Below are 24,410 nucleotides of genomic sequence, written 5' to 3' on the forward strand. Positions count from 1 at the left end.
AGTATCTGAATTAAACAGAACACTCGTACCCAGTCAACAGATCAGGGCTTGATCCATCACCGTTTTTTAGCTCACTGCACCCTCCCAGCTCAGAACCTGGCTACATGCAAATTAGTCTGTCCCTGGCCCAGTGCATCATGGGAACAGGGCAGACCAAACTACCAAGCCAATTCTTATACTGGAAGATATTTGATTTGAGTTATTCCTGGTTTCACTAGTGTCCGTCTCCCCTCCCGAGGAAGATGAGGTATCCGAAAAAGTATCCGAAAAAGTATCCGAAAAAGTAAGAAACTTGTTCCGCGAACGTCATGGATTGTCCTGAAGGAACTGTCTAGAATCAGTCTGTGTATAAAAATCTTTTTGCAGATACGGATAAACAGTTTCCAATGAAAAGTTCTTTTTATCCAAGTCAAATTTATTACTTTTCTGAGTAACAGTAAAATCCTTACATTCTAGTATTTCCTTTTCAATCTTTTCCAATAAAGTTTTAGCGACTGTAATCAATTGACTATTTTGGATTTCAGTTTCCAAGACTGATATCTCCTCTAGTTGTGTCACTGAAATCTTATGTGCTGTCTCCACCGTAAGGACCATCAGGTCTCTACTGCATTTTGTTTCAATACAACTATACCCTTTCTTTTACTCAGGGTCATCCGTGAATACTACTGGTATATTCCGTATTTGAAGTCCAGTTGGTATAGTTCCTGCACGCAAGTGCTGTAACAGAAAATGACCATGCAGGTCCGTCCTTATCTGTTTTTTCCGTAACCTAATTAATTTATCTGATTCGTTTTGTGTCTTAGTCTTTAGACTAAGGGTAGCAGATGCAAATACCGGTGGCGCGCTGATGATCTTTTGAATATGTTCTTTGCTGTATGCAAAAGTATCTTTGTCAGCCATAACACGAACAAAAATTAACACAAATAACACTTAAAACAATCATGCACACTATCCAAGAACCAAACACTCTATTAAGAACCGACCAGCTCCTGTCTACCTTAATGTGTTGGCTACACTCCTACACTCCTACCACAATAGACCTCGCAGACTCGTGCCCGCACTCAAATCAAGAAAACAGCAAAGGGCCTTGACTCGAACTCAGTAAGGCTGAGTCAATATAACAAACGAACAGAACAAATGCCAGTACTGCGCTTAACACTACTTTAAAAGAACAATGGTTCGAGGTAGGCCTTATGAGGTCCTTAGGAGAGAGCAAAAGCGAGTGTTTAATAAGTCGCTAGGGAGCAATGGTAGTAGGTACAGGTAGGAGTTTTTTATTTTACTCTTCTTGCTTAACGATATACATAAATATTTATACTGTATTGCAGGTGCTCAAGTGAATAGTACGGTGCAGGACGTGACATAAGTGATCAAAGTGAACGGACTGTCACACAACAAAAAGGATAAAAACACACAACAATTATGTACAATAGAACGAGTGAAATTCCTTGGGTAGGTCGACGGCGTTTCGATCTATATAACTTTAGATCATCATCAGGACAGATGAGCCTCCTGAAACTATAAGAATTTCAATTACACTTTGTTTCCTACATGTATGCTTAACTGGCATTCCTACATGTTTGCTTTACCTCGCAATTGTTTAGTGCTCCCGGGAAGGTAAGGGTTAAAATTAAAATCCAAATTAAATTTTTAATTTTTAATTTTTAAAGCATGCACATGTTCATATCATTACACATGCGTATTTGGTGAAGAACTAATAAAGGAGGTGTGTAGTTTAACCTCACCTTAGTGCGTGGCGCTTATTTAGACAAAAGTTACATATAAGCGCATGCATTATGCGAAATAATTAATTTGTAACAATTCTAAAATGTACCTTGCCGATGAATTGGGGCAAGGATGGTTATTTGTGCAGTACAGCTGATTGGATGGCGCTGTTTTCCAGAGAATCTGTAGGCAATGTAAAATATTTAGACATAGGATGGGCTTAGTAACTATAATCATAAACTAAGGAATTAGCTATGACCAGGGTCTGGTGACTCTATGCAAGTTAAAAAGTGGGGGGCGCGCTAAAAGTTAACCACATTTCCTTGCAGGTATAAAACTTACATTGTAGTTAATGAGTAGGGTCTTCCAATGGGGAGATTCAAGTAGCGCTCACTTCTAATTAGGCAAGGGTCCTATTTGAACTTGTAAAGTGAGAAAAGGTAATTAGGACCTTTTAAATTGCCATTAACCACATCAAGAATAAAGCGGGGAGGGCTACTTACTCAGAAAGGTTTTACCAAGTTAAAACACAATTACAGTGGGAAGGGGTTCCAAGAGCGCATTCGTCGCTATGGCACTATGAAGATATTGCCGCCTGAAACTACAAAAACGTTTGTCAGTGCGAGGCTAGGTTTCGTTAAAATAAATGCGATAAGCGTGGCCCCGTGGTCGGCGGTACACTTACTGAATCGTGGCAGTTCGGCGTGGCAGGAAAAGGGGGTCCGAGTACCTCTTTTGCAGTTGCTCACAACTGAGAGGACGCCAGTGACTCCATTTTAGCGTGTGGGAGTTAATGCGCGCGCAGACACGGTAGTGTGTCAGGACGGGGCATTGGGAGCATGCTCAGCGGGTTAGTGTAGTAGTTGGGCACATGCGTGAAAGGATAGGAATTCTCAACCTAAGAATTCATTATTAGTACGGCGGTATTTTATCATTACGAACCCAAACATTAGGACGTTTTTGGTGGAAACTTGACATCTTGCTGGAAAACTTACTGGAAGCAAGAGGCACAACCAAAAGTAAAAACTAGGCACAACCAAATGTAAACACTGGTAAGAACATATTTCGAAACAACATTCAATTGTCGCATTATTAGTACGGCGGTTTTTTTATCATTACGAACCCATGCGTGAAAGGATAGGAGTTCTCAACCTAAGAATTCATTGTTAGTACGGCGGTTTTTTATCATTACGAATCCGAACATTAGTACGTTTTTGGTGGAAACTTAACATCTTGCTGGAAAAATTACTGGAAGCAAGAGGCACAACCAAAAGTAAATACTAGGCATAACCAAAAGTAAACACTGGTAAGAACATATTTCGAACCAACATTCAATTGTCGCTTATTTGGAATTGCTAATGCACCTTGGAAAATGGCTAAACAGAGTACATGGCTAAATGGATTCACATAAAAAAATCACTTGGTGTGGTTCAGGTACACATGTTCCATTCATCAAGTGAATTGAGTCCTTTCTCACAGTACTGCGCTTAACTCACAAGAATCCTTTTCAAAACGACTTTATGAATGAAACATAACAGCCTGCTTTTTTAATTGCACCATTCAATGGTTTATTCCACTTTTATTGCATTTATTAGTTTTGCAAAAAACATCACTTTTTGTGCATCAAGATTATATGAAAAGACTCGAAAAAACAACAATATATACAATTAATACAATACAATCAACCTATATATTCACACACTAACAAATCAAACCTCTTCACTACTTTGGCCAAAACAGACAATCCTCATTCATACCCCATACCACATCCATCCAAACAAAACCAGTGTGGGTCAGACAATGGTCCCAATGTCAGCACCAAAAGAGAATAAAACTCAAATTTCACAAAACAACAGTTTTCCTAGTTTTGTATGGTTAACAAAATGATCAAAATATCAACCCAATGGCACTACACATCATACTTAGACGTATATTGTATGTGACCTGGGACCAGGTCGACGCGTTTCGAACCCGATAATTAAGGGGTTCTCCTCAGGACCAAAAAAGACTCTAAAAAGGAAAAAGAAAAAATTGTTAGACTTTCTCTTTCATGGCGAGTACATCAACAATGCCCTTCAGTACCATCTTCCCTACCTTTAGTCTTCAGGGTACGTGACCCTCTAGCGTATCTTTGGTGTGTCAGAATCTAAAATCACACAAATGACAAAGAGACACAGGACATGCAAATGACAAAAAACTGTTAGCACTGATCACTTATAGTTGCCATAAATCGTCATAATCCGTATTGCGGAGTTTACAACTTTAAGACTTACCCCCAGCTTTTATAAATCCTGTCTGGGCAAGCATCAGCATGTCTTAAAAATAATAAAATACCTTTCATAAGTCCATGCCCCATAAATGTCAAAAGAGACCGTTTTAAAACTAACGTTGCTAATGAGGGGCAATGGCAGCTTACCTAAAAACACACTGCGGCCTCCAGTGCCTGCAGCCGATGCTGCACGTTATCCTATTTAAAGCGTTCGTATGCTGTGGGTAGTGAAAAGCAGAACGCCAGGTCACCTCAATATTAGCTCCATCGTTTATAAAAAAATGCTATTTAGATGGTGGAAAAGCGTTCAGGGCTTACCTAATAATGCAAACGTGTTCTCAAAACAAATGCCGTCTTTCTACTTCCGCAAACATTTGAGCAAACATTTTGTATGGTTAACAAAATGATCAAATATCAACCCAATGGCACTACACATCATATCCAGATGTATATTGTATGTGACCTGGGACCAGGTCGACGCGTTTCGAACCCGATAATTAAGGGGATCTCCTCAGGTTTATCCGTATCTGCAAAAAGATTTTAATACACGGACTGATTCTAGATGGTTCCTTCAGGACAATACAGGGCTTTTCTTACTTTTTTGGATACCTCATCTTCCTCGGGAGGGGAGACCGATACTAGTGAAACCAGGAATAACTCAAATCGTAGAGGAAATCAACAAAACCAACAGCCACAACAGGCAACATAATCAACAACCTTTTTTAGGCAGGGGCCAGCAGAGAGGGAGAGGACGGACGCGTTTCAATCATCAACCTTGGGAGATGACCACTCGCCGCCAATCTTACAAGAGTTAAAACCGTCTCCACTATTCAGTTTATCTGACAGGGTACTATCAATGGCTGAAGTCGCAGTTTTGGAAAAAGGACTCACTTTTGTACCGTCAAGACCTACGAATTTTGTCAAAATGAAGCTCGAAGCTATGGAATTCTGTCGCAAAATTCGGTTAAAAACCTTTTTTAGGGAAACACCAGAGATAGGTAGTTTTGAAGTAACTGGTCTCCGGAAAAAATCAGTTTTTTGTCCCCCAGGGTACAAAATTCCTAAGGAAGTGATGACTTTTGAACGGACAATTCTCGCTGGAATGTCAGCGATGGAAAACAAGAGACAAAATGTGAACTTTAATATTCCTAAAATTGAAAAAGATGCACTTGTGTCTCTAAAGAATGACAAATCATTGGTTATCAAGCAAGTGGACAAAGGCGGTGCAGTGGTGATCTGGGACATCAACCATTACAAAAATGAAGTGCTACGCCAGCTGAAAGACACAAGCTGTTAAAGACGAATTGGAAAGAATCCTACTGGTGAACTACAAAGTGAACTCTTTTTTTTTTTTATGGTATTTATTGGAGTTTTCAAAACAAAGAAATCATACACAATCGAGTATCCGGATCCATGGCTTGCAAGGGATACAATCAAAGCATACAAACAAATCAAAACCCAACAACAGAGACTGGTCAGGCCAGCATCTTATAACAATTTTGAATCCATCCGCGCACATTGCAGGACATGGTTACATCAACATATTCGGAGTGGAACGAGACTTTGGGTGGAAGAAGGTTACACGTTCAGTACATCACATCTGCTCGGGACAGTCATTGGGGTAAACAGCTATGAACAGGGGAACAGCATTTACGTACAGTACACATTAGGATGGCATTGGCAGCCCACCAATACCCGCGGAACTGTGAACAGAGAAGGACAACAGCACTTGCTCCCAGTAGACCATCTCAGACATAATCAAGGGGCTTCTTCAGAGTCTCTTATTGTGGGGGAATGCGCCCGGGCTCTGGTCCATTGGAGAAAGGGCTCCCAGATGTCTCTCGGCCTAGAAGCCACAGGCATCAGCTCCCAAAATAGTCCCAATTGTGTGTGGCCATAACTTACATCGCCAACCATGCCTTAAATGTGGGTACCTTTCATCTACCCCATCTTATAGCGAACAGGAGGGCATGCAGTTTTCGTTTCTGGGGCACAGTATCCTTCACAAGGCCTAACAGGCCCAAATGTGGGGTGGGGGTGTCGGATCTATCCACTATCTGATTACCCGCCTCAAAAATGTTGCGCCAGAATTCCATCAGTTTCGGACAGTCCCAAGCCATATGAAGGAACGAGGCAGGCTCAAACCCACACCTCCAGCATCTTTCATCCTCTGTTAAGCGCATGCGGTACAAGCTAATAGGAGTCCTATAGTATCTATGCAAAAACTTAAAATGAATGAGGCGCAGCTTGTAATTGGGGGATAGGTCAAGCAGCTGCTTACAGCAAAAGTCCCACTGCTCGTCTTCTAGAGGGGGTATAACTCTTCGTTCCAGAGCCTCAGGGACTGTGGTTGAATAATTGGGGCCTGGTCCTGCATAGTCGTGTATAGTCTGGTCACCAGCTTACTCGGCGATGCCCGCGCTAGAATGTTTTGCAGAGCATGAAATGTATGGGGCGCCTCTGGGAAGCCTTCCCACAATGTTTGCCATGCTGCCTTAAATTTGTGGTATGCAAATTTCTCCCGAAAGGGCACCTCTCTGCCATCCACACCAGCAGGAGGGGGCCTAAAGGTCCCATCCTGGTACAAGTCCGCAAAGGTACGCATCTGGGCGCCATCCAGCTCTACCACTCCCCCGCTTTCCTCCAAGCAGGCCAACAATGGGTTGTTATGGAAGGGGACTGCTGGAGCAAATAGTAGTGGGAGGCGAGCGCGCCGTTGAAGGGCACGCCAAGCCCATCTCAACATGTCCGCAGTGTCCACATCTGCGCCAATTTTTTATAAAGCGCCACCGCCAAAGAGGTCGGCGCCACTGCGTTTATTTCAACTGCTACATGTGGCTGGTACGGTGTCTGGTACATCCAGAAATGAAGGAACTGGGCTTGACACATAGTGCATAGAGCTGCATATCTGGGGCGCCCAAGCCACCCTGCCGTAGCGGCAAAGTCAGGAGGGCCCAGGAAACTCTGGCCTGACCACCCGCCCATATGAGAGAGAGCAAGTGGGACCGAAGACACTTACAAAATAGCTGTGTGAGCGGGATCGGCACGTTTGCGAAGAGATACAAAAATTTTGGTAGGACCACCATCTTCGATAGTGCCACTTTTCCGGCGATAGAGAGAGGCAGTTTGGACCATATCGCCACTTTACTCTCAAGCCATGCAATGGCCCGCCCAAAGTTCATGGTCCAGATGTCTTGTAAATTCCAACACAGCCAGATACCCAAATATTTAACTTCCTCTGCTTCCCATCGCAATGGATATTCAGACGTGACCTCAGGGGTCCCGTCCATCAACGGAAACATGACTGATTTCTTCCAGTTGATAGATATCCCCGACAGGCCCCCAAATTTTATAAATTCTCGCAACACTGGGTCGAGGTTCTCAGAAGGATTAAGGATGTACAGGGTGACGTTGTCTGCATATAGGGAGATCGGCAAATTTTGAGAGCTGAAGCTTATCCCCCTGGCCGTGTGGTGTTGGCGTATTCGAGCAACAAGGGGCTCCATGGCGATGGCGAATAACATAGGTGACAGCAAACACCCCTGTCTGGTGCCCCGGGTGACAGGAAATGATTCCGATATCAAGCCGTTAACTCTCACTCTGGCTAGTGGCTCAGTATAAAGCAGCCTGATCTGCCTTATAAATAGTGGGCTGAACCCCATGCGTACCAGGATTCAAAATAGATATGGCCATTTGAGTGAATCGAACGCCTTTGTGGCATCCAAAAATATGGTGGCAGCCTGGACAGTGGGAGGAAGATAGTGCAAGACTGAGAAAATCGTTCTGAGATTGTGCGACGTTGAGTGTCCGGGTATAAACCCTGACTGGTCCGGAAGGGCCACCATATGGAGGAGAGGTTGAAGGCGGTTTGCCAGCAGTTTTGCATAGATTTTTAGGTCCACATTTATTAGGGACAGCGGGCGGTAAGAATCTAATTTCGCCTCATCCTTGTTCGGTTTCAGCAATGTCATTATGAGTGCCTCCCGCATGGAGGTTGGAAGGATTTCTGCCTCTAGTGCTTCTTCGTATACCGCATGTAACCGCAGGCGAGTTCTTTGGCATAAGCCTTATAAATCGCAGTTGTGAGACCATCAGGTCCTGGGGCTTTGTTCAGTGGAAGACTCTTTATCACCAGTTTAATATCTTCTATCGTTATAGAGAGGTCCATATATTCTTCCGATGTGTATCGTTGAACCACACCAGTACAATTGAGTCAAAAAACTCTTGCAGGCTGTCTGAACATTCTGTCTGTGTAGCGGTGTATAGATTAGAATAATAGGCACAGAATTCGTTCAGAACCTACGCCTTTCTCACCACAGTGTCGCCAGCAGGGGTCTGAATCGTATGTTTGTAAGGTGTGGATGCAGACTTTCGAATCATGTTGGCCAACGTCCGACCTGGCCTGTCCCGCTTGCCATAGCGTCGGGCCTCAACATATTTACCTAAAAATGTAAGTTCTCTTTGGGCCTCATCTGCATAATCTAAAAGCTTCCCCTTCAGCTTCTTCGCCACTTGCGGGCTAGTATCTGTACAGAAGCGCCTCTCGAGCTCTCTGATCTGCACCTCAATTCCCGCTAAGGTACCTCTAATGGCCTTCAGGACCCCGGCCTGTCTCGCTATACATTTCCCCCTTATTACCACCTTGAAGGCATCCCACAAACTTGCGTCACTGGACACCGAACCAGCATTGAGGGCAAAGTAGTCTACAATTTCAGATCTAATTTCTTCCCTGAATGCATCATTTAGCAAAGCGTGTTGTGGGAGTCTCCAGCTAAAGGCCCGTGATGGCAGATCAGGGAGGGCCAGTGTCAGCAAGCAGGGGGCGTGGTCCGATAGGGAGCGGGCGAGGTGGCGCACCTCAACCGCCCAGGTGGCTACATCTGAGGACACGAGCCAATAGTCCAATCTGGACAAAGCGGCATGGTGACTTGAAATACATGTTCCCTCCTGTAAGTCCAAGTGTCTGAGTCTCCAGATGTCAAGCACATTTCCTTCCTCAATGAGGTCATGAAGGGCCTGGCTCGCATTGGGGTGTAGTGGTCTTGGTGCTCCCTCCGATCTAGCGTGTCATTAAGCACCACATTGAAGTCACCTCCCCAAATTATCGTAGTGCAGTTAGTAGAAGCTATTCTTGCCCAGACCTCCCTAAAAAACGTTGGTGAGTCTACATACGGTCCATACACAGCCGCCAACACAACAGGTTTTCCACCCAGGCGGCCTTGGAGTATTATGTATCGCCCTTCAGGATCTGCATCAACCCCATATTCCCTCCAGTCCAGCCCCCTACGAATAAGTATGGCCACCCCTCGCGCATAGTTGGGATAAATCGCAGAGTGTATGTCTGGCCATCTACTATGTTTCAATCGCGGCGATGGTTTGGAATTCAGGTGGGTTTCTTGTAAAAAGCATATGTCTACATTTTCGCTCACCAAATACGCATGCACCAATCGCACCTTCCGTCCATCATTCAGTCCCCGCACGTTCCAGGTGAGGATTCTAAACAGATTGGCATTTGTCCCTATTGGAGCGCTGTAAGAAGTGTGTGTGTGTCCACCACCCTAATACATGTAACCTGCTGTGCATCTCTGGAAGAGACAGAAGACCTAAAGACCGGTAAAATATAGACAACCCAAACTTCCCTAACCACCCCCCACCTGCTCCAACCCCCCAATAAGGTTGTGACAAATCCCCTCCAATTCCACTTCGAGAGTGGACAAAACGGAACATTGGGAAACACCCCTCGGAGGCGAGGAAGCACATGCATACACCCCGTTCACAGAGGGTGGCTGAGAATATGGTAAACGCTTCAGCAAGGCCACATCTTAACATTTAAGAATCATGACAGTGTATACAAAATGGCAAGCAGACATCCCATAATCCAAGGAACAGGATGGGCAACAGGCCATCGAGGCACATAAACAATAGCATTGAGACAGCAACCAGTGTCCATGGGAACCACAACCATGGCACATTCAATGGTGAAGACAGTACGAGACTGGTAGCTCAGTCATTATCACTCAGGTGGTCATTGCCTCTGTCTTTCCCGACGCCAGCTGCTTTCGCTTTCGGTCCGCAGATATGCTTGGCAAATTTAAGAGCAGGCTTAGCGTCAGTGAAAAAGTGTGTGGTGCCATCATGGGAGACCTTGAGCTTAGCAGGATATAAAAGCGAGTAAGGGATTTGGGCCTGTAGCAACAGACGCTTTGCAGGGAGAAACTCTCGCCGTGCGGCCTGCACCGCCGGTGTGAAGTCAGGATAGAAGGAGATGGTATTTCCTTTATGTGTAATACAAAGTGAACTCTTTAGTATCATTCAGAAAGGGTTTGAGTTAAGGATCCTAGGTCCAAAAGAATTCATTTTCTTACAAAATAAGAACCCTTGGATACCGGTCTTTTATGTCTTGCCGAAGATGCATAAGTGCGAAATAAATCCTCCAGGCCGACCTATAGTGTTGGGATGCGAATCTTTCGTGAACCAGTGGCAAAATATATTGATTTCTTCTGAAAACCATTGATTCAGGAAATTCCGGCTCATCTGAAGGACACCACAGCTTTTTTGAATCGAATAGCATCTGTACAATTTGATGAGACTAAACAGCTAATGGTGACTATGGACGTTGTCTCTCTTTACACCCAAATCCCCCAAGAACAGGTATTGGAAACTCTTACATTTTTCCTGGAAACAAGGGAACAACCAATGAGAGTACCCACAAGTTTTATTATGGAACTAGCAAAATTTGCTTTGCAAAGGAATTATTTTTCATTTGATTCAGAATTCTTTTATCAGATAAAGGGAGTGGCCATGGGCTGTCCCTTTGCCCCAGAGCTGGTGGTTCTATTTATGGGTCTATATGAGGACAAATTTGTGTACAATAACAATCCTTACATCAATTGCATCACAAAGTACATGCGCTACATCGATGATGTCTTCCTAATTTGGTCAGGGCCACAGGAACAGTTGAATGAGTTCATCCTATGGTTAAACTCTAGAACCAGTGATATTAAGTTCAGTCACATTGCTTCAAATAAAATGATCACGTTCTTGGACGTTAAAGTGTTTGCCTCGGAAGGAGGCTTAGCAACTACATTATTCTGCAAAACATCCAATAGGAATAAAGCGCTCCATTATACCGGCAACCATCCCCGAAGTCTAAAGCAGAGTTTACCCTTCGGACAGTTCCTTAGAATTCGAAGGAATTGTTCTTTTAGGGATGAATATTTTATCCATGCGAATAAACTTTTGGAACGTCTGGTTGAAAGAGGATACCCAAAGAAATTACTCAAACACTCTATGAAAAGAGCTTTGTGATTGCCACGTGACAATTTATTGGAAAAGAAATCGAACCTGACCTTAAGAGGTTAGTATGCGTTACAACTTTTTGCCCGAATGCTCATCAATTGAAAAAAAATGATCACGCAGAACTGGCATTTGCTTAAAGATTTACACAGTGAAGTCTCTGTACTGCCACTGTTTGCGTTAAAAAAAGAAAAGAGTGTGGCAAACCACATTGTTCGATCGGCCCTTCAAAGTGAACAAGGAGCTACGCTGAGGAGTATGCTAGGATTAGCACAAGTGTTAGGACAGCACAAATGTGGCACCTGCACGTGTTGTGATCAGACGATAGAAGAAGCAGTTTTCTCTTTTGGAGGGTCTCACTGGAAAGATGAAGTATTTACTAACTGTAAAACGAGGAACGTAGTCTATGGCATTCTGTGCCCATGTCCCAAGTTATACATTGGGAAGACTAGTCAGGAAGTACGACAAAGAATTACACAGCATAATCAAGATTAAGGAGAACGGTGGCCAATGCACCTTTGGTCAACCACTGGGCAACAAAAAACCATAAAGAAGCTGATTTGAGGTGGACAGTGATATCGAAGATTGAGAAAGACCCACGCGGAGGAGATCTGGATGCAAAATTAAGCCAATGTGAGGCACTACTAATTATGAAGTTCAACACAGCAATTCATGGCCTCAACAAGGTCTCGGAAATATTTAAGGCCAATGCTTGATCGAACCAACTAGCCGTTCAGGTTTGCCCTGGACTTCCCACCTGATTTAATATTGAATGTCAGTTTTGACCATCTGGGTTGGAACTCTTGATTCATGTGAATAGATTCTCATGTTTTTTTTCATTGGCAGTTGAGTTATGAGCAAGGCAGTCCCACTGGGCAAGGCTGGAATGCCGGCTCGCAGTGGAGTTTGACTGGTGTAAATTTATATTTACATTGGAGTCTAACCATTTCTGTGCTAACATGAGTCATGACTAAGTTGAATTTATGTCAATAAAGTTGAGATCCGTAAAAAACTACAAATCCCAAACACGGGTGCACTTAGGGACGTCTGGACGATTTCATGTATACCCAGGTGGGACAATCTTGGTCCAAAGGAGACTGCACCAGCGAGATTGGAACAACTTCCACTTGATAAATGTGAGGCATATTAAAAATATCGCCCCTTTGGATTTTTTCACCAATGGTGACACAGGCACTGGACGCCTTGCCAGTGGTCCATGCTAGGCATGATTGGCAAACTCAGAGTTCAATTAAAAAAATTACAATTCTTAATCAACCCACTTCCGGTCATAGGATGTTGGCTCCGTATTACTGGCATATATCGAACGGTTGGTTGCCCAAATGCGGGTAATTAACATGAGATTAGCAAAACCTGAATGCCGTAGGACGGCGTATGTTGTATATCCATACTGAAATATGCAAAAATAGGGCTCCATAATATTGGCTATAACATCAACTTTGTTTTTAAAGGGGTACAGATATTGGACATTATTTTGTGGGTTCAAGCCAGGCTGTCTTACGAGTGCAGTTCTAGTCAAAGGAGTGTTTTGGAAAACTACATTTCCCAAGCACCGGCGGGCAGTTCCGGCCACGTGATGTTTGAGGAGTCAGTTTATTGGTTAAATCACGCTTGGGGCAATTTTTGCTCAAATGTTTGTGGAAGTAGAAAGCCGGCATTTGTTTTGAGGACACGTTTGCGTTATTAGGTAAGCCCTGAACGATTTTCCACCATCTAAACAGCATTTCTTTTATAAACGATGGAGGTAATATTGAGGTGACCTGATGCTCTGCTTTTCACTACCCACAGCATACGAGATCTTTAAATAGGATAACGTGCAGTGTCGGCTGCAGGCGCTGGAGGCCGCAGTATGTATTTAGGTAAGCTGCCATTCCCCCCCATTAGCAATGTTAGTTTCAAAATGGTCTCCTTTGACATTTATGGGACGTGGACTTATGAAAGGTATTTTATTATTTTTAGGACATCCTGCTGCTTGCCCAGACAGGAATTATAAAAGCTGGGGGTAAGTCTTAAAGTTGAAAACCCCGCAATATGGATTATGACGATTTATGACAACTATTAGTGATCAGTGCTAACAGTTTTTTGTCATTTGCATGTCCTGTGTCTCTTTGTCGTTTGTGTGATTTTAGATACTGACACACCAAAGATACGCAAGAGGGTCACGTACCCTGAAGACTAAAGGTAGGGAAGATGGTACTGAAGGGCGTTGTTGATGTACTCGCCATGATAGGGAAGGTCTAAACATTATTTGTGTTCTTTTTCCTTTTAGAGTCTTTTTTTGGTCCTGAGGAGAACCCCTTAATTATTGGGTTCGAAACGCGTCGACCTGGCCCCAAGTCACATACAATATACGTCTAAATATGATGTGTAGTGCCATTGGGTTGATATTTTGATCATTTGGTTAACCATACAAAACTAAGGAAACTGTTGTTTTGTGAAATTTGAGTTTTATTCTCTTTTGGTGCTGACATTAGGACCATTGTCTGACCCACACTGGGTTTGTTTGGATGGATGTGGTATGGTGTATGAATGAGGGTTGTCTGTTTAGACCAAAGTAGTGAAGAGGTTTGATGTGTTAGTGTGTGTATATAAAGGTTGATTGTATTGTATTAATTGTATATATTGTTGTTTCGTGTTTTTTCATATAATCTTTATGCACATAAATAATGTTTTTTGCAAAACTAATAAATGCAAAAAAAGTGGAATAAACCATTGAATGGCGCAATTCAAAAAGCAGACTGTTATGTTTCATTCATAAAGTCATTTTGAAAAGGATTCTTGCGAGTTAAGCTCAGTACTGGCATTTGTTCTGTTCGTTTGTTCCCAAGAATATGTGGGCATGCACCACAATAGGGTTATGAGAGAATTGATCAGCACCAAAGACATCACGCAGCAGTTGTTCAACAAATAGCTCCATCCTCACCGTGTTGGTGGTTTCTGGTAGGCCAATAATACATATATTGTTTTTGCGAGTGCACACCTCAAGATCTTTATTTTTTGCCTGGATAACTGCCATCACCTTCTCCATGCTGAGACAAGTTTCTCTTGTGGTCTGGAGTGAATCATCAGTCGTGGATATATGCTGCTTAGCCTCAGTTATGCACACCGCCTGTTTGTCAAGTTTGGTTGCCATATGATCCATTCGGAGAGTCAAGGTGTCGATTTTGTTAATAATCGATTGTAAGCTCTGCTTGATGGCCAACAGCATAGCATTTTTAACGTTTTGCCTGCCTGTGACGGCCCCTCTTGTTCAGAGTTCGATAGTGTCTCCCGCGGGGTCAGCTTTCAGAAGTTGAGGCGAGATTGCTGCTTATCTGTCTTCCCATGGTGGGAGGGGGGGCCCGGCAGAGGGGAGAGAGCAAATCACTGGGTGGCGATATCTGGGAAGTGCAGCAACTCAGGATATAGTGGGACAGCGCAGTATGGCAGCAAGTGGGCTCAATATTCCTAGTCAGCCAGTCCCCCCAGTGCAGCCACCACCAACTAGCTCAGTACTGTTCCATCAACACCACCATGAGGGCCACAGTGTACACAAGCAGCAGATAAGGAAGCAGGGACACTCAACACATGCATGTAGTGCCCAAGGATTGTGCGATATCGCCGCACTTTGGCATTCAGGGCCGTCCAATATCACTCAGGGCCCACAGCAGTTCATTCTGCAACGCCCAAGGCAGAAATGTCCTAAAACCCCCAAAAATGCACTAACCATTGCACATGTCCTCTTGGCCCAAATCCTCTTCAGTGCCCCCAGCAGCACACTACAGGGAGTCAGCCAGCTCCCCTGCGTCTCTCTCCTGGTCAGAGCGATAGGCTGCCAAAATCTGTCCAGGCAGCTCTATGCACAGCTCCCCCTCAATCATCGTGCAGCAAGAATGCGGATGCTCTGACATTTCACAGCAGTTCCAGCTTCGTACAGCCTGTGGCCCACTGGCGCTGTCTAAGAAATGCTGTGTCTGGACCTCCTCCACTCAGTGGGCCGAAGGCTCCAGGCTTCGCGGCACGCTGCGCCAGCACCTCCTCCACTCAGTCCGACAGCAGGACACCAGGCTCTGTCAGCTCCTCCAGTGGAAGCTGGGCCTCACTCTTCAGGCCCCCATCCCGTGCTTCCCGTGTCTTACTCGGTAGTCTCCCACAGCTCACCTACCAGATTTGGGAAGTGGCCTGTCAGGGGGCAGTCTATTGGCAGCGGCACAAATTACAAGGTTTAGCTCTGTTGTCACCAAGCAGAATGATTTGTCTTTCAGAGCGGCGGCGCCGCCATGTGTCGAGGCTGCAGGGAGGTTAGGCGGGTCTATCAGAGCAGCATCGCCTTGAGGGCATGTTTATTTTGAGGCCTCCTGTACAGAAAGTCACCACCAGCACAGGGCATTGCTTTCATGGCTGAGATTGGTGCATAGATGCAGGATATTGTATGGATATATATTGTCCTGGTCCACAGGGCTACCCTACGGTGTGGCCATCTTGTGTTGGGCTCTCTAGAGACCTATTACTGGTAATCATTAAGAGTACTGGGGCTCCTGGTACCCACTGGTAGAGTGTGGCTGTGCTTTTGATTGCACCTGGGAGATTATGGAGGGTGGTGGAGTATCTGACATCTACTGGCAGATTATTGAGGTTGGTAGGCTTCAGATGATTGTTTGGAGATTGTTTTGAGTGGTGAAGCTTCTAAATCTGTTGGCTAACTATTTAAGGCAGCCAGCCTTCTGTTACCTATGGGGTGACTACTGACTGTGGTATAGTTGATCGTGCTTCATGGGAGAATTTTTGAAGGTGGTGTGTCATACATTCATTTGGTGGTTATTGAATCGAGTCAGACTTCTGGGACCTTTTGGACATCTTTCAAGTGTGTGAGAATGCCTGAAACTTGATGGGAGATTACTCAGTGTGATTGTAGTTATGATACCTATTTGCAAAGTTTGAGTGTGGACAGGTAGCCCATAGCGTTTGGAAGATTATTGAGCGGGATAGAGTTTCTGTGGCCTCTCAGCAGATAACTGAGTATTGCAGGGTGGGTTCTGAGGGCTGGGGGTTTCCATGACTTATCAGAGATAATCAAATCTGGTGGGCTTCTGTTCTGACACATGTTGTAACATTATTGAGTGTAATGGGGCAAGACTATTGAGGATTGATGGACTTCAAATATGTGTTAGAGGACTGTGGAGGAGGACTAAGCTTCTGAAACTTCTTGAAGATTATTGATGGTGCTGGGGCTTCTGTTAGCTGTTTAAAAAATAGGGGGGATTGGTATTCTGGTAATCATGGTGATATTATTATGGGTGGTAGAACTTCTGATAATATGACATTGTATGTTAATAAATTGGCTGAGACATGCAAGATAGAGTTGGTAGGAAGGGAGAAGTTGATGTTCCTTGCATGAGAGTCTCCACATCAACTTATCTTCATTCTACCATCTTGTCCTCAGTACTGCAAAAGCTTCGTGGCACAGACGATGTATCAAAGGACATCCAGGAGATGAAGGAGGAGAGTGCCAAGATGTCACTGGAGAAGCCAGTGTCTATAATCCAGCTCTTCCGCCTGAGCAAGTACCGGAAACCCATCTTTATCGCCATAGTGCTGCAGCTTTCTCATCAGCTGTGTGGTATCAATGCTGTAAGTCCTATCCAAAAATATACACCGCATTGCTGGTCCTGAAGATACATTCCTCTTGCTAGATTGAGGCACACCAAGCCAAACACACATCTATATATCCGCTGAACACTATCTGGGATTAGCCACTTAGATTAACTTGAATACATACAAAGAATTTACAAAGACTATTCTCCTACCTCTAAAAGGTTGGCCAACATAAGTGCTATAGCCTCAAAAGAACAACAGTACTGAGTACCTGTAATGGCAGAGTTTTTGGCTTTATTTAGCAGTGATATAGATCATTAGTCTTGCTCGCATCTAGTATAGGTATTCTTAGCCTGTGTTGGCCCTTTTAAGCCCTTTTTTCCAGATCTAGAAGAGGATAGCTGCTTAATATGCCTTTATTCTTGACTTTAACCTGTCTATTGCCTATTGGCTTTGACATATTAGACACATTGGTATGGTTTATGTAGGTATTCTGACAGAGCTAAGGAGCATTTCACCCCTTTCAGGCCTACAGGCCTAAAGCTAGAGAGACTCCATCTTGATGGAAGCAGGGAGGCTTTTCAGGGCAAAGGCGAAGTTTATAGTTAAGGCTGTTTTTCACTTGGAGAGAACCGGTCTGGGCCAGCCCTTATCGGTAGGCTGTATTATTCTCTGTGTAGAAGACACAACAAAAGGCCGGCCGGCTGGGTGTGTGTCCTTGATGCGAGGTGATGCAGAGACCTGGTAGGCGGCGGGCTGATGGCTGGAACTTTCCATGAGGAAACAGCATTCTATATTTGTGAAGTGCAGAGGCGGAGTCAGTCAGTCAAGCAGGAAGGAGTCGAGGAGAGAGTCAAGCAGAGGGTCAGTCCAGCAGAGAGGCGAGCAGTGGAGTGGAGTTGGCAGAGAGAGAGAGAGGGTTCAATCTGGAGAAGAGCTGAGTTGAATAGTGAGCTGGAACTGAAGGAAGCAGTCAGAAGCAGTTGCTTATCAGGAGGAGGTGTGAATAGCTGGAGTCTGAAGTAATGCCTTTTAGAAGAGATAGAGGAGAGCTCGTGGATTAACCTATGGGAGCAGATGGAGTTAATTGGACATTGGCGCAGAGACAGAGTGAATAAGCTAGTGGAATGAACGGTGATCAGAGCGGCAGGAACCATTAGGATTGAAGACGGAAGGTGGAGAGACAGTTCGTGTGGGGGAGAGGAGTCCAGAGACAGAGTGATCAGCGCAGAGGTGTACCCAAGAGTGCAGGAGAGAGAGAGAGCCTGAGATGAGCCAAGGCACAGACGAGAGAGGAACCCAGATGACAGCTAGAACAAGACTTCACACTAATCAGGTGATATTGTTTTCATCACATTAGCTACACTTACACTTTATGTCTAATCTTTTCCCTTTCAGCGGAGTGTTCCTGTTATGTGTAATCCTTCTCTTTCAAGCGGTGTGTTCTACCTATATCCTTTGTTGATATGTGTAAATGTTTATATTGTTATAATAAAACAACCCCCAGTTTATAACAAACTGGTGTGTAGCCCCTATTCTTGTTCACTGAAGGTAAATGTATCTCCTAGGTGAGTACTAGGTATGTGAATGGATGAGTAATCCCAATCAGGTAAGTGGTGATCACATAAATAGGGAGTGAGTGGACCTTTGATGCCAAGAGCAGGGAGTACACTATATAATCTGGAACTATATTCAAAGTCATTATTGTAGTTTCATCCCGAGTAGACAACTGAGATATTAATATTATTGTAGTAGCAGACTCTTAGTGAAGAGACTTCCCAATATATATATATATATGTATTGGTGTTCATAGGAATGTGGTCGTCGTTGATATGCGGCGTTAATGAGAGCGTTGGGAGGGAGACCAACGTGTATACCCACTGGATTGTGGCTTGAATAAGTGAGAACGCCAGGGAGGATACTGGCGCTTAGTTTCGCAGGATTGCGAACAGTTTGGAAAAGGGAGCATTGGGTTCTGCAGGCCCATGTGTAGTCGCACCGGATTGTGCGCAATATCTGCCCTAGGGTAGAACGGTCTGGGTCAGGGTGGCCGCGAGACCAACTGATGTGAATAAGTGTGGTGTAGGGTATGGATATCCCTAGTAATCAGTGAGTATTCTTAGTATCCCTATAGATTTAGTGGTGTTTTTAATAATATGAGCTTGTATATTGCGAGTTCCCCATCCTCAGGTAGGTACCAGGTGCCTGGATATAGGTGGTCCTGGGGAGGGAAGGTGAGTACGTTCTGGCTGGGTTGGAGGGGCCCCTGGGGGCTGATCCCACCTACTCAGAAAATCCAGCCATAACAGTACCCTAACTGACAGCAGCTTCCTTAGGACGACTGACTGTAACATCTTTCTAAAAAAGGCACAGTTGGGACTAGTGCAATATCAATGTAAAGACAGAATGTTAGGAAGCAGGGTGAGCTTTCGGAAGAAATAACATGCAATTTTCTTGCCAATCCATGGTTTTAAGATCTCTGAGTTGCAAACCTTGTACATGTAAGACTGGCTCTCGTTTGTTCATGCCTATAACTCAAGCAGTTTTAACGATTTGTAGACAATTGGCATAGGATTTGATGGTGCACTTTCTAAGATATCAAACTAGCGGAGTGGTTGCATTGTGGCCATGTTTGAGCGCCAGAAAATCTATCTATTGATGAAAAATGTGGATTTTGGTTCTGTTTTTCTTAAAAAACAGCATATCTTCTTTCTCTTCTCTAAGGTCTTCAACTTCTCCACAAAGATCTTCAAAGAAGCCGGTATTCTCTACCCAGTTTACGAAACCATTGGAGTCGGAGCTGTCAATGTTTTCTTCACTGTTGTCTCGGTGAGGCCCATTTGTAAATCACTCAGTATTTTTTCAATTGGGCAATGATGAGGAAAGGTTGGGACTACGTACAGAAGAAGAGTTCCATGAATTCAATGAAAAATGGTGCATTGAAAGAAGGGCATCCATAAAGTAGACTGCAGCGTCGAAGAGAGGAAGAATGCATTTTCAGGAATGTATGACGATACTATGCGGTCATGTTGATCAAGGTATCTTACAACGTAGGTTTTACAACGCAAGTCATTTCAACGACTTGCGTTGGAGGGTGTTTTCTATTCCAACGCCAGTCTATGTACAGTAGGGAAGCTGTTGGATAGTAAATCGTACTATTCCTTAGCTTACAGCCCCTTCCAGCGCAAGTCGTTGAAGCGACTTGCGTGGTAAAACCTGCGCTTTAAACCTACAGCGGTGAAACTCATGCATAGTAAATGTTGTCTCCCCATTTTCAGAGCTACTTAACTGAGTCAATACATTGTTTTTTTTCAAATTAGAAACTTTGCAGCTATGCATCAAGATATGGTATTATCTGGGTTGAGATAAGTTATTCATGCTCTATACACCTGTTTGTCTTTTTCCTAAATATTTACATTCAGCTGTTTCTGATGGAGCGAGCAGGACGCCGTACCCTTCACTTGACGGGACTTGGTGGGATGTTCTTCTGTGCCCTCCTGATGACCATTGCACTCAAACTCAAGGTGAGGCCTCCTTGATCCACCTCACCAACCTGCTTGACCCACATACAGTGGAAGGCTAGGCTAGGGAAAGCGATATGCATGATAGTCCTGAGGAAGCAGATAACATAATGGCACAGTATCATATGCAATCATTAATGGTCAGTTCTGAGATTAGAGTATAAAGACCTGATCCTTAAATAGATGCTGTTAGTATTGATACACTTAGGGTTCAAGGAAAAACATACAGGGCTATGGCTGTACAAAGGTAGTTAGAGGGGGGTCTCCTGGGGATTCGTCATCATTCACTTGAGATTGATGTGATACACCAGGAGGTGTGCCTGTGTGGTCACCTGTTGTTCATAAACTGTATCCTGCTTCCCTCCACGATGAATTATTAAAATGCCCTGTTGTTGTTCTCAATTCTTTCAATAGGAGACCATCTTTCAGATGAGCTATGTTTGCATTGTGGCGATATTTGGCTTGGTGGCCTTCTTTGAGGTTGGACCTGGCCCGATCCCCTGGTTCATTGTGGCAGAACTCTTCAGCCAAGGTCCGCGGCCAATCGCCATAGCTGTCTCTGGATGTTGCAACTGGACTGCCAACTTCCTTGTTGCCATGCTTTTCCAATATGCAGCGGTAAGCCAGTGTTCTCCAAAAACAGGAATGATTTCTCACTTACTGTGAATGTGTATTTATTGTTATTGTAAACCTGTAAAACTAAGGGCATCTAAGCTTTGTGTCACTATTAGTATTTCCCAAGAGGAACAGGATAGCTCAGCCTATATCCAGTGTGGTGGAGCACATGCATAATGACTGTGCTCAATTTGTGATCAGTGTGAGTGCAGCCGATGAGTTCAGGGAGAGCCGTGTTTACAGCCAGTGTGAGTGCAGCCAGTAAGTACTTGGAGTCCATGTACCGGGAGACCAGATGAACTAGAAGCAATAGTGGATGTCAGTGGGTTTACAGCCTTTCTGTAATGGGAGAGCCCAGTTGTTCAAAGAACACGCAGTTCTGTGGAAAATTAACTGTGGTGTCAATGAAGAAGCGCTTCAAGTGGTCTGCAAAACTGCATCAAGTTTGCCCTTGCCTTGTGGGTCATGTTGGGAAATTAATTAAATAGCCATGAGGTAACTTTGAAGTTGCTATATGTGGGTCTCTTCAGAAGGTCTTTAAAGCTGCCATGAATGAAATGTGCCAAAAGGAACAAATGATGGTCGGAATGCTGAGTAAAGCAAACATTCACCCCCGGTCACAAGGATCTGGGATTAATCCATCGTTCTTTTGCTCACCACGCCACTCCCAGTTTGGACCCAGCCATATGTAAATCAGCCTTGACACTGTGTCTCACGGCAACAGTCCAGACCGAACTGCCAAGCCAGCTCCTCCCTGGACCAGAAACAAGCACCCTGGGACCAGTTTCGGGGCTTCACCCCTCATCAGCCAGGCTAGCTTGAATCCAGTGGTGCAGTGACCATGGGACCCACGTCTGGGCATACCCTTCCCACTTAGGGCAACAAAAGCAAAAGGAACAAACGATGTACAGAATGCTTAACAGTGCAAGGATTCACCCCCCAGTGTTTGTTTCCTGACTAGGGAAGACCTGGTCTAGCAGTTCGGGCTGGACTGTTCCCATGAGGAACAGGGCCAAGACTGATTTCCATACGGCTTGGCGCACACTGGGGTGGCGAAGTGAGCCAAAGAATGATGGATTAAGCCCAGATCCTTGTGACTGGGAGTGAATGTCTGCATTGTTCAGCATTCCGCCCATCAATTGTTTCTTTTGCTTGTGAATGAAGTGTGAGCTTTTTGATGAATAACTATCATATTTGGGTCAAAAATTGAGTTTCCTTCAAAATGTTCTCCAGAACAGCTATGAATGTGCTGTGTCATTAGCATCAGTTGTGGGTTGGGATTAACTTGATGCCATTTTATATACGTTGAGTGTGTCTCTGAATTTGGATTTACTAAGGCATGCCAAATGAGGATGCGCCTGTGTCCGACCTTCAGAACCCTCTCCAACCGGCCAGCATTATATTGCCAAAGGTTTGGTAAAATTAGTGAGAGCTAGATTTATGTTATTTTATCTTGTGGGGAATCTTCCAATGTTTTCCCTACTACCACAAATTTTCCCATATCCTCGTTATTAACATTGGATAAGTATGCGTTTGGCGCCCTTGGTGGCCAACTATTATAAAATGTGCATATCCGCCCTCACCATGCAAACATGCTTACATCGTTTCATCTTCTTTTCTTTAATATCAAACAGGAAGGCTGTGGCCCTTATGTCTTCATCATCTTCGCTATCTTGCTTCTCATCTTCTTCATCTACACATTCTTTAAAGTCGAAGAGACCAAGGGACGGACATTTGAAGAAATTTCCCGGGATTTTGAAAGATGCCCAGCTGAACAACCTGTGGAGAAAGGTCCCGGTGAGGAGCTGACAGACATCAAGAAAGCTGATCCAGCCATAAATGGGGAGCCACCATGTCCTCCAGCGGTGTGAGAATAGGCACTACTCACCATGACCTCATCAAACTTTCAAGAAGAGGCTGTAGGGGCTTGTTTCAATGGCTGGAACTTTTTCTGTTGCAATAATGTTATCACGATGGCTGCTGGTGGAAAAGAAGCATGACAACATGTTCCAGAGTCTTTCAGAACAAATTCTCAGTGACCAATGTAACACTTTAAAAATGTTCTGGAGGGCGAGACAGATTTCCTGCCTGATTTGGGCAAATCTCAAATACATCTGTCAAGAAGAGCTTCTGAATGGGATGGCAAATTTCCAATACCTCTGACCCCTGTGGCCTATTAAAGAAGAGACATGTTTTCCTGGAAGACACAAAGAACACCAGTGTGAAGAAACAACCTCAGGAACCAAATTTTGCTTCGGAAGGGTTTTAAGGAAGCAGGGCAGCATTCCAAGAGTGTAGATTGCCTTGTTCCCGGGCAAATGCTTGTTGGCACCTTTGAAAGGAGGTTTATCTGTTGGAGCAAATGCAAAACAACTACATTTGACATCATCGATTGCAGGTGTCATACATTCACCCTTGTGTAAATTGTCAGAGGGCAAAAGATTTGGAATCTCCATACAAATGGCGATAAGAAACAAAGCCACAATTGTTGGTCAACTAACTCCACTTAGATGAAGCTGCAAAGATAGAGGTCTCAACTTGATTTTTTCAAAAATATATATCATTTTATTTTTATGATGTAATGTTAATGGTGTTTATGGATCTTAAGTACTTACGGTGCATGGAACCAGACGTCTTTGCTTTATTACAATGACAGAGTGAGACATTGATTCACGACTCCCTACTTCGTCGCATCGCCTATAGAAGAATATGTAATGAAAAGAGCTGATTGAAATTGGCATCAATATAACAGTGTTGTAATATAACTCTCTTAGCACACTGCTGGTCAATAGTCAGATTTGCAATGCCTATTGCCTTATTTCTGGTGCCCTCTGATTTAGGGATATATTTTAACTGTCTGTGGTGTTTACGTGTGTGTGTGTGTGTGTGTGTGTGTGTGTGTGTGTGTGTGTAGGGGTGTTTGTGCTAGTGTGAATGTAATACAGTTTGGCATATGTTCCTTGCAGCTGTCTTGGTCTCTGAAAATATTCTGTGATGTATGTATGCCAGGCAATTATCCCTTTAATATGAATTCCTCTTTAAGGAATTAGCACAGTACAAACAGTTTGACAACATAAACAATCACTGCCATAAAAATATATATGTTCAAGAAATCCTGAAGAGAGATCTAAAATGCACAGACCTTCACATCGAACATGGGCTTCCATTGGAATTCCATAGAGCATATTATCAAGCCCACTATTGCCGCTAAACTGCAGATAAAGCGGTGATTATTTTATCGCCTTTCTTGATAATATGCCCCATAGTGTCTATTAACTTTGTTAGTAAACTACGTTCAGTAGCGTTGCATGAACGCCTGTCAAAACTTTAGTATCTACGGGCCTTGATGTTTATTACCACATTCTGGCAACCAGAGATATGTTTCTTTTATT

At 44.0% G+C, this 24,410-nt stretch overlaps 1 protein-coding gene across 1 annotated transcript in view; it reads left to right on the top strand.

Annotated features, from left to right (window-relative positions):
- Nucleotides 1–23,908, top strand: part of LOC147706470 (solute carrier family 2, facilitated glucose transporter member 3-like) — a 146,934-nt gene extending 123,026 nt beyond the window's left edge. The window contains exons 7-11 of the mRNA XM_086929614.1: nucleotides 16,731–16,918; nucleotides 19,607–19,711; nucleotides 20,305–20,406; nucleotides 20,818–21,021; nucleotides 22,653–23,908. Coding sequence (XP_086785740.1) covers nucleotides 16,731–16,918; nucleotides 19,607–19,711; nucleotides 20,305–20,406; nucleotides 20,818–21,021; nucleotides 22,653–22,889 — 836 coding nt within the window. The 3' untranslated portion in view covers nucleotides 22,890–23,908. The remainder of the gene's footprint in view (nucleotides 1–16,730; nucleotides 16,919–19,606; nucleotides 19,712–20,304; nucleotides 20,407–20,817; nucleotides 21,022–22,652) is intronic.
- The last annotated feature ends 502 nt before the right edge of the window (nucleotides 23,909–24,410 follow it).

This window comes from Lissotriton vulgaris, chromosome 7 (genome assembly GCF_964263255.1).
Source record: "Lissotriton vulgaris chromosome 7, aLisVul1.2, whole genome shotgun sequence".
Taxonomy (NCBI): domain Eukaryota; kingdom Metazoa; phylum Chordata; class Amphibia; order Caudata; family Salamandridae; genus Lissotriton; species Lissotriton vulgaris.